Source organism: Pteropus medius, unplaced genomic scaffold (genome assembly GCF_902729225.1).
Source record: "Pteropus medius unplaced genomic scaffold, Ma_sr-lr_union100, whole genome shotgun sequence".
Taxonomy (NCBI): domain Eukaryota; kingdom Metazoa; phylum Chordata; class Mammalia; order Chiroptera; family Pteropodidae; genus Pteropus; species Pteropus medius.
In genome coordinates, this window is record NW_024350923.1 from 928283 (window position 1) to 943134 (window position 14852).

Genomic DNA, 14852 nt, shown 5'->3' on the forward strand with positions numbered 1-14852 from the left:
TGACGGTCACGGCGTGCAGGACAGAGGGCTGGGCGAAGGGCCTGGGGTGCGGCCGAGTGCCAGCAGTGGGGCGGGGGGAAGGACGGAGACCGAGTCCCGCACTCGGAGCGGTCACTCTCCCGCAGCGTGGCCGGTGGCCGGGGGGCTTCTCCAGGTGTCAGAGGGGCCCGAACTCAGATCGCGGTGTTGGGCGCCAAGAGACTGACGGTGGCTACTAGGAAGGGGTGCAGGGAGGGGAGGCAGAGGAGCGGGCGGCGTTTGCTGTCGCCGCCTGCTACTCCTGAGGACGAGGTTCCGGCCGGAGCCACTGGAAAAGCAGAGCTGCCCTGTCAGTGCTCTGCGGCTGCCGTGCCCAGTGACCACAACCGGGCGGCTTAAAGCAGTGCAAAGTTACTTATTCTCCTACATCTTGGAAGCCAGAAGTCTGAAGTGAGCCTCACTGGCCAGAATCAAGGTCTCAGGCGGGTCCCTCCGGAGGCTGTATGGGACAAGTAATTCTGGCCTTTCTGGCTTCTAGAGGCGCCTGCATGCTGGGCGGGTGACCCCTCCCTCCGTCGTCAAAGCCAACGCGTCACCCTCCCATCTCTCCGTGACTCTCCCCTAGGGACCCCTGTGACGGCGTCAGACCCACCAGGCCACCCAGGGTCGTCCTCCGTCTGAAAATCCTCGACTTATTCGCATCTGCAGAGTCCCTTTTGCCCTGAGGCCGCGTGGCCACAGGCGTGGGGATCAGGATGTGGACATCTTTGGGGGGCACTCCTCTACCCCCCGTGGAGAACGCTGGGCTCAGGACTTGGACTTGAGCTTGGAGCCCAGAGTGTGTGTGGGCCGGCGGGCTGGGGCTGTGGGGAGAGTTGTCCCAGAGGAACTGGGCATGCGGGCCAGGTCGGGGCAAGGCCACGGGAGGGACGGCGACGTGGGAGTCCACTGGCCGGGGTCTGACTGGAGCATGCAGTTGAGGCCAGGGCACGCGGGTGGGGGAGGGGCAGGAGTCCTGGCGCCCCAGCTTCTGAGTGGCCTGTGGTGGAGCCCGGGGTGGGGGACGGAGACCCCAGGGAGGCTGAGTTGAGGGACTTGGGTGGGATAGCTGGGTAGCTAGGCTTGGGGAGGCCTGCAGAGCTGTGGGGGCTGGGACCCCGGGAGTTGCTGGGGGGGCTGGGACCCCGGGGCCGGTGCGGGCTGGGGGGTCAGCTGAGCTGACAGGCCATGGCGGATGGGTTGACCTGCCTGAGTCTGCCGGGCCGTGGGTGGCCGTAGCTCGGGTTTGGTGCTGGCTCTGTGAGTGTCGGGAATTGAGCAATGTCTGTGGCTTTGCCTAAGTGCCCTTGGGCCCTCCAAGTGTCCCACAGAACAAAGGTGTGACTTGTGCTTTGGAAGCTGGAGGCTGGCAGAGTGGAGGGCGCCACCCAAACCCCTGCAGTCACCTCCGCCCCCAGGAGTGGGCGCAGGTGGCCTCTCTCCATAGCCGCCCACAGCCGCACGCTGGGCCGGCCATCCTTGGTGGACCCAGACCTCCCGCCAAGCAGGGGGCCCAGGCCGGGTCACCTTAGTGGCCCTCAGCCCAGCCAGAGGTGTCCTCGCAGAGGGACGGGGCGGGGTGCCCACAGAGGGCAGGGCCACTGCGACCGCCCGTCAGGGTCACGACTTCATGGCGGCAGGTGCGGAGGGGGCGGGAGTGGGTCCCGGTGCAGCCGGCCGGGCTCGCCCTCCGCTCCTGGGAGAACCTGCTCCGGGACCGGGCCGTGTCCTCCGCCCGCAGCCTTCCCCCGGCCCACGCCGGGAGCCACACCGACCGGTTTCCGCAATGCGCTGGTGGCTGGCGGTCAGCAGCTGCAGCTGTCAGGGATGCCAGCCCCGCCGTGGCACCCCGCCCGCCCAGGCAGCCGGACCGACGGGTCTGGAGTGCGACGCCCCCTCCCTTTGGAGCAGTGACTCAGAAGGGCAGGGAGAGCAGGTGGGGACAGTGTCTCGCGGACAATACCCTGATTCTTTGGATACCAGGAGGGTGGGCCTCAGCCCCCTGGAGGCCAAGAGTGAGGCCTCCGCTTTAGGTCCTGGAGGGACCCCACGCCGGTGGGGGGAGCTGTGGGTGCAGGCGCCCCCACCGCGAGTGACCGGGGCTGTCCCCCGCATTTCTCCCTGGGAAGCATGGCTCTGGAGACAGACAGACTGCCCCAGCCCCCACCTGGGCCTGAGCCTCGGCCTACCGCTCTGGCTCTAGGCTCTAAGCCTCTGTCTCCCGTCTGTGAGTGGGGACGTGACACAGAATCTGTCACGACGGGGCGAGCACTGCGACCCATGACCTCTCTGGCCCCTCTGAGTGGCTCGGCAGCCAGAGCGCAGGAAGCCGAAGGCCTTTGCGTCCTCTGGCCACTGGCTGGGCCCGCAGAGGGTGGAAGAGGCCAGAGGCAGGGTTACGGCACTCGTGGACTCTGGGGGGGGTTGTTTCACTGGTGGAGGTGGAGCCCCCGTCTCCCGCCCCAGGAAGCCGCCGGGCAGGGGCCCCCAGCACGCAGGGTGGCTCTCGCTGGCTTGGCAGGAGCTGCAGGCACAGGTGGCGTGAGGGCCGCAGGCTGGACAGGTTGCTCCAGGCGACCGGGAGGGGCCTTGGGTGTCGGGGGAGGGGCCCTGCGTCACAGGGGTGCAGCGGGGGCACTGGCTGGTAGGGGGCACCCCCGCTGGTCCCGGCCCCTCACTCACTGAGTTTCTAGGACGAGGCCCCTGCCCAGGGAAGTCTCTCCAAGGGGGCCAGGGGCCTCCCGGGGCTCGGGGTGGGGCACCTGGTCCCCATCCGCGTGGGCTGGGTCCTGGGGGGTCTCTTGTCAGAGGTGCCAGTTAGAGGGAGCTCTGCGCCCCCACCCAGAGTCTTGTCTGCGGGACTCGGGGTGCCTGGCCTACCCCCACCAGGCACGAAGTATCTGTGTGACGCCCCTGTGGGCCAGCCGCCCGCTTCAGGCACTGGGGACGCTGCAATGAACAGAACAGGCACCGGCCCTGCCCTCCGGGACGACGGGCAGTATAAGTGACAGATGCAGTAAGTCAGGAGGGACTTTAGGGACGACGGGCAGTATAAGTGACAGATGCGGTAAGTCAGGAGGGACTTGAGGGACACGACGGGCAGTATAAGTGACAGATGCGGTAAGTCAGGAGGGACTTTAGGGACGACGGGCAGTATAAGTGACAGATGCAGTAAGTCAGGAGGGACGATGACTTTAGGGACAGTCGAGGGAGGGTACGGAGTGCTGGCGGGGACACGTCGGAACTCACAGGGGTGGTCAGGATGGTAGTCAGGGAAGACGCATACCCCTGACCGTCAGGCACGAGCTTGCAGGCAGAGGGACAGGTGAGCAGGGGTGACTTACAGGGGACGGGGTTGAGCTGAGAGCCACCCTGTGAGGGACATTGCCAAGAGCAGCTTGCAGGGTCCAGCAGAGACGGGAGGGGGAGGCACGGGACCAGGTGCGGGTGGCCACTCCCGGCCCCCGCCCGAGTGTGGCTGGGAGGGACCAGCCAAGAGGGAATGGAGAGTGGCAGCTCGTGACGCGTGGAGCTGTGTCCCCAGCGAGAGACCCACAGGGGAAGACAGACTCTGGGAGAGGGCGAGCGGCATAGAGGCAGAGGAGGTCACCGAGGTGACGGCGGGTCCCTGGGCGCCTGGCACGGGGTGGGAGCCTGCGCTGGCTGTGCTGGGGGCCAGGCCCTGGTGACCTCTGAGCACATGACGGGAGGCCCTGGCAGTGATCGGCAGGCTTAGCCAGCAACTTCCTTCCCCGTCTGGAGGCGGCTTCTGCCGTCTGTCATGTGAGGCTGGCCCCGGCTCCAGGCCCCCTGTACCCCCTCCCTGGACGAGGCACCCCCTGTGTCCCTGTGCACACAGGCCTGTGCTGCTCAGGGGGAATGAGGCTCTCGAAGGCTCCTCCAAAGCGGCCGCAGAGGTCAGTCCTGCCTGTACCCCCTGGGGTTCCCTGCCACGGAGTGTCCACCTCGGCCCAGCCATGTGCCACCGGGAGCCGCTTCTCCACGCGGCCGGCTGGGGCGGGGCTGAACGGCGGGTTCCCAGTGGGTAGCAGGGGCTGGTGGTTTCCAGTGGGAGGGACGCGGGCTGGGGACGAGCAGAGAACTCGGGGTCAGAAGACCAGCGTGAGGTCAGGCGTGAGGTCCCAGTGGCAGATCCGGGAGAGGACGCAGGAAGGGTGACAGTCTGGGAGAGCCCCCCACAGGGTGCGGTCAACTTCACCTCGGACCCTTTCCCGCCCGGTTCTGTCTCATGCCCCAGCCCCAGGGGAGACGGGACGCCAGACTCTCACGAAGCGGCCCAGCTACGGGCACACGCAGCACCCCTGCCCCGATCCTGCCTTTGCAGGAGCCGCCGTCCCTGTGGGGGTGACAGGCAGAGTCCCCTTACTGTGTCCCCTCTGCAGCCTGGCGGAGGCCTAGATGGACAGGCGGCTGGAGTGCCCACTCTGAGCTCCCCTTGGGCAGGGTGTCCTTCTGGCCGGAACGCCCCTGCCCCCCAAAGGGCTCACATCCGGGCCAGGGGAGACCCCTCCCCAGCTCCCAGGCCCCCTGCTGCAGAGGCAGCTGCACCCCAGAGCCCACCGGCCAGCAGGGAGGAAGCAGGTGGTCAGTCCCTTCCTGCCACCAGTCTCTGTGTCCTTGTCCTGGATTCAGTGGTGCCATGTCTGTGAGGGTCAAGTCACATGTCAACCCTACCGGCCACAGGGCCCCACTTGGCCGAGTGTTACCCCTGGCGTGCCTGTGAGGGCGTTGAAGCAGATGTCCCCCCTCCATGCCCAGAGTGGGTGGGCCGTGTCCCATCAGCTGACGGCCTGGGTGGAAGGAAAGGCTGACCCTCCACGAGTAAGAGAGGCCCCACCCCGGCCTGGCTGCTGAGTGCGGACGTCAGTCCCCTCCGGCCGTCAGATGGAGCCGCACCGTCCATTATCCTGGGCTCCGGCTGCTGACTGCACGTGGGACCCGTCGGTCCTGTAGGCACACGACCCAGTTCCTTACAAGACTGACGGACAGATGGATGGATAGATACACAGATGGTAGATAGACAGATGATCGATATTAGGTAAATGAGAGAGATGGATGATGGATGATGGATGGATGGATGATAGATGAATAGGTAGATAGGTGATAGATGACAGATAATTGATAGATAAATATAGGTGACAGACAGATGGTGGATGACAGAGATGCCAGCCACCCTATCGGTCCGCTCTTGCGGGAGAGCTCTGACCCCCAGCCCCGGACCGCGTGGCCTCCCGGGGCAAAGGGACTTTGCAGACGTAATTACGTGAGGGACCTTGCGGAGAAGAGTCTCCTGGGTCAGTGGGCCGGGCCCTAAACGAGGGAGGCCGGGGGTCGGAGCCAGAGAGCGGCGGGAAGACGCTGCCGCCCCCAGAGCGGGTTCCCCAGGGCCCCCCGCACGAGCCTTGGTCCCCGTCCCGCGAGACCCACGCTGGGCTCCAGCCCCGGCCCCCCAGCCGAGCGCGAGAGGGTGACTCTGCTGTTTTAGGCCGGCGGGCGGAAGTGAGCTCGGCCGCAGCAGGAAAGGGAAACTGTCCCCGGCGGCCGGGGCTTTCCCTGTCGTCCCAGAGGGGGAAGCTCTGTCTCCCAGCGGGGCGCGGGTCAGCCGCCCTGCCCGCTCATGTGCTAATCCCCGCCTCACACTCACAAGCCCAAGAAACGGCAGCGCGCCCGGTGCTCCCCGCGTCCGAGCCCGGAGGAGGCCAGCGGGGCGTCCACCTGCCCGCCCTGGAGAGAGGCCGCATGGCCACCGCTTCGGCGGGGGTGGGGGGCCGGGTCATGCTATGGAGCAGCGGGGTCGGGCTCTGGCCGCGGGGTGCGGGCAGGGTGGTGCCCGCGGGTGGCCGCCTCCTGCCCTCCCACTGCCCCGCCCCCAAAGGACCCACGGATTGTGTTTTGTCGCTTAAACGCCGCTCAGGGAGGCACGTCTCCCTCAGGAGTCTGATCAGAAAAGCAGGGTGTTCGTCTCCCAGGCTGCCCGTCGGAAACCCACGGACAGGCGGCTTGAACGACAGACGCGCCCTGTCCCAGGTCCTGGAGGCTGGAGCCCCAGACCCGGCCGTGAGCGGGCAGCTCCCCCCGAGGCCTCCCTCCCTGCTGCGTGGACGGCGTCTCCTCCCCGTGTCCCCACGTGGCTGTCCCCCTGTGCGTGTCTGTGTCCCGTCTCCTCTTGTGAGGACACAGTCACAGTGGACTAGGGCCCACCCCCGTGACCCCGTTTTACCTTAATCACTTCTTTAAAGACCCCGTCTTCACACACAGTCACATTTGGGGGTCCTAGGGGGTCAGGACCTCAACATAGGAATTTGGGGGACACAACCCAGCCATTGTGGGCGGCATCCCTCTGCCCTCCTCCATCCCACCCGCAGACCCCCAGCTTCTTAGGCCGGCTCACCTCCTCATCCCTGAGAGTGACCCGGGGTCTCCGAGTCAGCTGTTTGGGACTCAGACACCTGCCGACACCTCCCTTTCTCTGCGGTGTCTCCCCAGACGCCGCACGGTCCCAGCCCCTCTCCCCGGGCCGCCCCGGTCCGACGTGCTCCTGCCTACACCCCGGAGCCCCCGACTCCTCCGCTCACTGCGGCCTGCGGGGCCTTGTGAAGGTTCTGGGTCCCCTCCCCGTCCTCCGGACATCCCACTGATCCCCGGTGCCCCAGGAAACAGAGCCAAGCTCTCTCTGGTCCTCCCCACGGGCCACCCTGCTGACCCCCGTCTGCTGACCCTAGTGGGGGGACCCTTGGGTGGGTCCCAGTGTTCGGCCGGTCCACTGCAGGTGCCAGGGTGTCTGGTAGGGCTGTGGGCGTCTTTCATTTTTTTAATTTTATTTATTATTTATTATTATTTAAGCCTCCAGCACCTGGTCTTCCCAGGTGGTCTCCCATCCAAGTACTAACCAGGCCCGACCCTGCTGAGCTTCCGAGATCGGACGTCGGGCTTGTTCAGGGTGGCCTGGCCGTAGACCAGGGACCGTGGCTCCACCGGGGCGCGAACCCGGGACCTTCTGCGTGTGAAGCAGACGTGCTCACCGCTGCGCTATGGGACCACGTCCTGCAGGTGGCTTTTAGAGACGAGTCCCAGGGTGTTTGCGAGGTGCGGGGACCCCTCCCCGCCCGGCGCCCCGGCCTCTGCTCCAGCCTTTCCTCCTGGGCCCCACCGTGGTTTAATTTGCATTTCTCCGGTGACAGACGCGTGACAGACGCGTGAGCTGGTGTGGCTTTGTGTGCGCTTCTCGACCACCGTGGTGACTGTTCGCTCAGCCCTCCCCGTCGTGTATCGGGGTGTTCGTCTCATTCCTGAGTGCGAACTGTTCTGTACATCCTTCTACGTCTGACGCCCTGGTATTTTTGTTTGTTTGTTTTGTTTTTTGTTTTGCAAAAAAAAATAGATGTTTTGCAAATATGTTCTCCCAGTCCGTGGTTTGTCTTTTCATTCTTTTGACTGCGTCTTTCAAAGAGACGTTTACAAAATCTTTTTTGATGAAGTCAAATGCATTGATTTTTTTTCCCTTTTATACTGTTTTTTTTCCGAATGTTGTATTTCGTGCATCTTCACAGTTTTCTCTGTCCCGTTCGGTCTGTGATGCATTTTGAGTTAATTTCTCTTGCCGTGTGAGGGGAGGGTTGCGTTCGTGCTCACGGCCCCCCCCCCCATTGCTCTGACACCCCCTCTAACAGGCTCCTTCCTCCGCCGCCCGGCCCTGGCGTCTTGGTTGGAGATCAGGGGGCCGCACGCGCGTGGGCCCGTTTCCGGACACGGTTCTGACCCATGCGTCCCCTCGGTCGTGGCTCCTGCTGCTCATCCACCATCATTCTGCTTTTCCTGACTTCTGAGTGTTAGGTTCTCCGCATGTTCACGTACGTTTTTGCATCAGCCCATTTCTATAACGAAATTTCTCTCGGCGTTTAGGTTCGGACTGGGCTGAGTCTGCAGGTCAGTTTAGGAAGAACTAGTGTCCTCACGGCATCGGTCTTTCCTGCCCCAAAACACCGCGTTTCCCCCGTTGTTCGGTGTCTTACTTCCTGTGAGTGATATTTGATGGTTTTCGGAGTGTAGGACTTGGACATCGTTTGTCACATTTATCTCCAACGGTCCCTATGTTTGGCTCTCTCGTGAATGCCGTTTTTAAACTTGGACCTCTAGCTGTCCTTTACTGAGGTACAGAGACGCCGCTGATTTTGGGGGGTCGACCTTTATCCCGGGAGCCCGCCCCGTGCACGCGGGACCGTATCCCGTCACTCTTCGGTGGGTTTTGTAGGGTTTCTGCACGGATGGCCGTGCCTTCCTCAGAGGGAGCCGGTTCTGTCCCCTGGAGTCTGGACGCATCGTTTTCAGTCCTCTGATGGCACCGGCCCAAACGTGCAGAGTGGCGTGGACAGCGGTGAGAGCCGGCACACTGGCCCGCGACGGGCGTTCGGCGCCTCGGCCCCGAATTTCTACGATTTGCTCTTTACACGTTTGGTCGGATCCGCCAGTGAGGACGTCTGGTCCTGGAGTTTTCTTGGATGGAAGGTTTCGTTAAAAAAGAAAAGCCACAGAAAAAGGTGTCCCCTGCGATGAAAGCCCCAGAAGCCGAACCCGGACTGGCGACCACGTCCAACCCTGACGGGCAAGTCCAAGGCCGCAGACGGGCTCTGAGTGCGGGACGAGTGCAGGAGAGGGCCGTTTCCTTGATACACGAGGCGCTCCCTTTACGACTCATAGAAACACTGGCGACCGAGCGGAGCAAGCGCTCGAGGCAAAGTCGGCACCCGGCCTTGCTCCCAGTCCCTCCAAGAAGGGAAATGCGGGTGGGGACACCGCTGGTCACCTACCAGACAAGCAAACGCCGGAGCAAACCCTTCACACGCCCGCGAGTGTGGGGAAGGAGCTCCCTGGCAGAAATGTCGGCGGTGACGGCCTCCGCCGAGCGTCGCCGAGCGTGGGAGTGCGTGACCTGTGGCACGGTGGCTGTCATCCTAGGGTTTTGTCCCGCAGAGGCGCTCGCTCCCACGTGAGGCCAGGTGCATGAAGCGTCATCGTTGTGGCTCGGGGCACAACAGCAAGGTCGGTGGGACCCAACCATGAACACCCGGGACCTCCGCTGGGACCCGGGGACAAGGCCGCAGTCGATTTGACAAAGGGAGGAAATGGACTTTCCCTGAAGACCACTCGGAGGATGAGCTGGATGATCCGAATATCTCTGTGACCAATAAAGAACCGCAGTGACCCCCCACCCTGAGCAATCCCCGGGCCCAGAGGGGGATCTACCCTGAACGTGTCGAGAAGGGTCCACGCCGATTTTACTCAAGCTCTTCCAGAAAAACCGAAGCCGGGGGCTGTTCCAACTCATCGTGAAAAGCCAGGACCCCCCGGTAGGCACCAAAGATGGGACAGGCAAGTCCCAAAAGTGTCGGAAGGTTTTAGGCTTCAGAGCTCCCTATCTGAGCCCAAAGGAAACGAGAAATCCACCTGAGAGACCTCGAGAAAGGCGCCCACGTATCTGGCAGAACAAGATGCCGCGGGGGAAATTACAGAACGTTTGAGGCCGAGGCCAACGCCAACGCCACACACGGACAGTGCGACGCGGGTCACGCTGAGCTCAGGTCCCGCTGGGGACGATGGTGTCGATGACGAGGACGGGCTGCGTATCTGCGTGCCCTCCTAGCAACGCTGAAGAGAAGGAACAAGTTAAACCAACCTGAGCAGAGCTAAGCGGACGAGCAGGAATTATGGCAAAATAAAAAGCAGAAAAAAACGCAGAATAACTAACCGGCGGGGAAGCTGCCAGCTGACCTGCTCACGAAAAAGAGACGAGAGAAAACACAGTTCGCCGATGGCCGGAACCGAAGGGGGGACGTGGGGGGACTACCCGGCCGGGCTGTCACACGTCTGGGTCGGACGCTTCTTCAAGGAAGCTGGCAGAGCAGGCGGCCTCAGGGGACCGAGCTGGTGGCCCCGCGGGGCAGAAGCCAGGCCGGCCCATGCAGCACAGACGACTCGCTCTCCGGGGGCCACAGCACGGCGGGTTTGCGGCAGCCCCTCATAACGTATCGGGGTCCCCAGCGGGGGTGTGAGCCCACTGCATCCACGACACTGCGGCAGGGTAACGTGTGGGCCGGGACGAGGGCGAAGTCAGCGGAGGGAGGACTCGCCGCGCTCAGGGCCTGCGAGTCTGCGTCGTTAAGATGTCAGCTCCCCTCACAGTCGTCCGTAGAGGCAACGCCATCCCAGCCGAAATACCAGCAGGGCCAGGACCCGCGTGAGAAGCCGGAGAAGCCGGGAGACGCAGAACCATCTACAGAAGCCCAAAGCGGGAGCCGTCACCAGCCGCCTCCAGAGTCATGGGAGGCTGCAGCTGCGGAGACGTGGCAGGCCAGGCGCACCCCGGCCCGGCACCTGGGTCTGCACATCCCGAAATAGACCCGCACGAGCGCGGGCCACTGAGTTTCGACCAAGACACGGAGTGGATCGCTGGAAAAAGGACCGTCTTTCCGAGAAATGGTGCTGGGCTAAGCAGACGTCACCTTCAAACACAGCACGGAAGCAGCCTCGATGGACGACCCACGCCTGTCCGCAGATCAGAGGCCTCCCCGGGAAACGTGGCACCGTGAAGCTCGTGAGAGAAAACGCAGAGAAACACGCGGAGACTCTGGCCAGGCAGCGCTCCGGGGCGCGACTCGCGCAGCACAGTCTGTGACTAGAAGCATCGTCGAAAGGGGACACAAAGCGAAGGGGACCACGGACCAGAGAGAGTATTTGCAGGTCGCACGCCCGCCCGGCGGAGGATTCGCACCCAGAGCGCACGGAGCTCTTCGCACAAAGGCCCCGATCAAACAGGGGGCGGAAGAGTCAGGCAAACGAGCTTTACCGAAGCCACGCGGGTGGCCGATGTGCACACGGACGGGGCTCGGCCCGGCCAGTTCCGTGAAAACGCCACTTAAAAAGCATGCGAGTCCCCACCCCACACCCTCTCGGACGGCTAAACCAGAACAGTCGAGACGTGCGTGAGTCCGTGTGCCCGTGAGGACGCGGAGCAGCCGGGGACGCAGAATGGCCCGGCCACGCCCGCGAGCGCCCGGCAGCTCCTTAGCCAGCTGGCTGTGTCCTCCCGGGGACCGAGGTCCCAGCCTTCACGCCGCGAGGTGTCCGGCGAGACACGACAGCCCACGTTCACAGGGAGCCCGCTCGTCCGTGTTTAAAGTGGCGTTATTCACAGCCACCAAGTCCTGGTGTCCTGCGAGGCGGGAACAGATCGATACGCTGCGGCACGGCCACGCCGTGGAATCGCACGGAACAAACCGCCAGTCCACGTGGCCCCGCGGACGGACCTCAAATGCACCGTGCCGAGCGGGAGGAGCCGGACTCGGAAGGCCGCAGGCCGCGCCATCCGTTCAGGGGACATGCTGGAAGTGACACTTAGGGACCGAAAACAGGGGTGAAGGGTTCAAGGGTTGACCACAAAAAGGAAGCTGACGACAGAACTGCTCTGTACCCTGATCTTGGTGGTGGCTGTATAACTCTCGAGATCTGTCACGCATCTCAGAGCCCTGCTCACCAAAAAAGTGAACTTCGCTGCTTGCGAAATGATGACTCTGCCTCGAAACTATAACATGTGTTATTTGCAGTGTTTATTGTTAATTTCTCGGCAGCCTTGAACTCTGAATCTCTCTCTCCTGCCTTACGGGTCATCTGCAGGTGTTTCTACTTTGGTGTTTTTTTTTTTTTTTTTTAAATACTTCATTATTTTTTTTAATGCCTACCAATTTTTTTTTTTAATGCCTACCAATTATTCGATTGTTCAAGTTAAGGTGTGTTCGGTTTCCGGATGCCGGCCGGCTGACCGACTCCCCGAGAGTCAGTGAGCATCGTGTTCTTGGCTCGTGGGGTCGCGTGTCCGGCTTCGTGGGGACGGCGCCGTGCTGCGTGCGTCCTTTCCCGTGGCCCACGCCTGTCTGCTGCTGCCCATCATGCCACACGCTTACACGGCCGCCTCCAGCAGCCTTCATCCCCTACACGCGTGCGTGTGCAGGCGTGCGTGCGTGCGTATATGTATGCGCGCGTGTGCGCACACGTGTGTGTGAGCACGTGCATACGCGTGTGCATGAAATGGGCAACATTTGACAAATCTGGGCGTCCACGAGTGGCAGTCTGAGCAGAGCCGCTGTTTTCCAGGGCGGCCGCACCTGCGAACACATTCCAGACTTTTCAATGATTGCCTACGTGCCAGGTGTGTCCCGACACATCACCGCACCTGCAATTTGCATTTCCGCAACTGCCGGGGAGCTCCCCGCCCTATATTTATCGGGCATTTGGACGTGCTGTTTTGTGAGGTGCCTGCTGGGGCCACTGGCGCTTCTCAGTTGCGTTATCTGCCATTTCCTGGTTGATCGTCACGAGGCCTTCGACTCTGGGGACTAGTCCTTTTCAGTCTCACGTGTGGCAACAGCGTCTCCAGCTCTGTAGGCTCTTTTCACGGTTTATGGGGATTTGTTTTGTCCACTGTCTTGAGACTTAGTTAAGTACAATCAGTTGAAGTGCGTAACACAACTCGTTTTCGACCGTGTCGGCTTAGAAGCCGCCCCTATTTCTCCACAGGGTGCCCCGTCCCTCTGCGGTCCGTCCGCACTGCCACCTGTCCCCACGCCCCCCTCGTCTGCTCCGGGCAGCCGTGATCTGACGGCTCTCGATTATGAAGGAGCTTCGTCTGCTGTGGAATCCCAGCGTGCTGACTTCCGTCTGGCTTTCTTCCCTGAAACCGGTGTCCACAGGATGCATTGTCGTCCGGCGCGTGTCTTGGCGACTTGCCGGTGTTGGTGGCCGAGGGCAGACGCGGCGAGGTTTGTGGGTCCCGCTCAGCAGGTGGCTTCCGGTTGCTCCCGGCGGCCACCTGTCCTGAGTCGAGCTGGATGCTTGGTGGGGGGCCTCTGAGGACATGTGTTTACGTGTCTCTTCTGGAAACTCCTAACGTAGAGCAGACGCACGCCGCACTGCGTCAGAAACCGCAGGGCCGTTTCCCGGTCTGCTCGGGCCTCTTAATTGTTTGTTTATTTACTGGTTTATTTTCACCGGTCGAGGGCCAGCTCTGATTTCCAGAGCATCCGTGCAAAGCGTCCTGGGCTCACCGTTCTAAAGCTGCCCGGGGCTTTCCTTACCGAGAGCTTCTCTCGTGTGCGCTGGACACGGTCTAAACCGCAAGCACTTGGACGGGATGACTTTCGATCCGCCCGCGATCGCGACCATAAACGCGCCCCCCCCACGGAATCCACGCCCCCTCCCACCGCCCTTCGCCGCAGCCCACCCGCCCACCCGCGCGCTGCGTCAGCGGGGGAGCGTCGTCCGCGATTCCTGTCTGTGGCGTCCGCGCTCTCGCTTGCTCTCGGGGATGCCGGTCACCCTCACGCTGGCCGCACGGGACGTTGGTGCGGCCCGCGGGGTCGGTCTCAGCCGCGACGGTCTTCGGCCTTGTCTCTCCGTGTCCTTCAGACGGGGTCACTGTCCTCGGTCCGTCTCCGGGCTCCTGGTCCCCGAGTTCCGTCATCTCCTCGCTGTGACGCGCGCCCTTCGGCACGTGCTTCCTTCCGGGTGGTTCTACCTCTGCGTTCTGGGGTTCCCACTTGGGTCCTCGTGGCTTTCGTCTCCCTTTAGGGTCGCTTGCCGTGACCGGGCTTTATTTTCAGTCTTTGCCCGCGTTTCTAGTAGCGGCTTCGAGTATGCCGGGTCCGACGTCCGCGTCGTCCGAGTCCATTTTCGTTGGCTGTGGGGCGTGTGTTTTTATTTCCTCGCCTGCCCAATCATTCCCGCAGTGGTCGCGGCTGCCGAGGACACGCGCCGAGGCCAGGTTCCGGCGCGGCCTTTCTCTGCGGCGTTTGCTCCAGAAGGCTCTTTGGGGACCGGGCGCTCCCTTTGAGTTCCTGTGGCTTCGCCGTGCGCTCTGTTGGGACACACATGGCTTTCACCGAGCTCCGCTGTCGTAGAGGAGCTTCATCTCCGCACCGTCCCCGCCGTGGCCCTGCTCTGGAGACGGGGCCATCAAACTGTCTCCAGAACGAACCGGGCGGGAAGTACGCCGGCCTGGCTGCCACGCAGTCTCCGGCGCAGACACCGCGTAGACGGACGGGCACGTCTGTGTCCCGGTGACGCTGCATTTACGGCACGGACATCGGGCCCACAGGCCCTAACCCCGGCACGTCATGGACCCCGAGCTCCCGAGTACCCACAGCGTCTCCCTCCACAGACCCGGCTGGTCCTCAGCGATGAATTTTAGGGGTGCCCCATGCCGACCCCAGAGGGACCCTGCCCTCCAGGGCCCGGTCAGCCCGACAGCTCCGACTCTGACCTCGGCCTCCTGAGCTCGGCGGGACCGCCTCGGCCTGCTCGGGGTTCTCCTCTCTGCTTGGTGGTGGGGTAGCCATCTGGGACGACCTCGGGGTCCACCCCACAACTGTCCCCATCCTCAAGGTCGGGGTCTTGCTTGGACCTCTGCTGTCTAGTGCCCAGAAACCACTGCGTGCTCTTAAAAAGTTCTGCCCATGTCTTTATCACAAAATGTCGATATTTTTGCTTTCCTTTTTCTATTTATTTGTATTTTTGAAATAAAAACTGTGTGGGGGTCAAGCGCGCAGCGTGACGGGTGGGTGCGCACGCCCGGAGAAGTGATTACCGCTGTCGGGCTGGTGCCCGCGGCTTCTCACGCACACGGCGCTGCGTGTGGCACGTGGCCCGGACGCCCCCTCGAGTTTGACGCGCTGTGACCGAGCGCGGCCATCGAGCCCGTACATTAGGCATCTGGATTACCCACCCCGCGTAACTGTCCCTGGGCGCACATTATGCCCTTTGAC

The 14852-nt window shown here is 62.8% G+C and overlaps 1 protein-coding gene, 1 non-coding gene and 1 pseudogene across 2 annotated transcripts; all 3 read right to left on the reverse strand.

Annotated features, from left to right (window-relative positions):
- Positions 1 to 1646: 1646 nt before the first annotated feature.
- Positions 1647 to 13552, reverse strand: LOC120584627 (basic salivary proline-rich protein 3-like). The gene is made up of 4 exons (XM_039840384.1): positions 13321 to 13552; positions 3880 to 4102; positions 2304 to 2542; positions 1647 to 1816 (listed from the first exon to the last, which is right to left on the reverse strand). The coding sequence occupies exons 1-4, from the start codon at positions 13550 to 13552 to the stop codon at positions 1647 to 1649; spliced, it is 864 nt and encodes a 287-aa protein (XP_039696318.1).
- Positions 6881 to 6996, reverse strand: LOC120584916 (uncharacterized; annotated as a pseudogene).
- TRNAV-CAC (transfer RNA valine (anticodon CAC)) lies at positions 7006 to 7078 on the reverse strand. Its single transcript has one exon. It is a non-coding gene; the product is annotated as a tRNA-Val (tRNA).
- Positions 13553 to 14852: the final 1300 nt, after the last annotated feature.

Coding starts and splice junctions, on each gene's coding strand:
- LOC120584627 (XM_039840384.1), bottom strand. CDS start 13,552: ATGACGGAACTCGGGGACCAGGAGCCCGGAGACGGACCGAGGACAGTG. Junction 4,103..13,320: donor CCCGCTGACGCAGCGCGCGG/GTGGGCGGGTGG, acceptor GCTCGTCCCCAG/CCCGCGTCCCTCCCACTGGA. Junction 1,817..2,303: donor CACTCAGAGGGGCCAGAGAG/GTCATGGGTCGC, acceptor GCTGACCGCCAG/CCACCAGCGCATTGCGGAAA.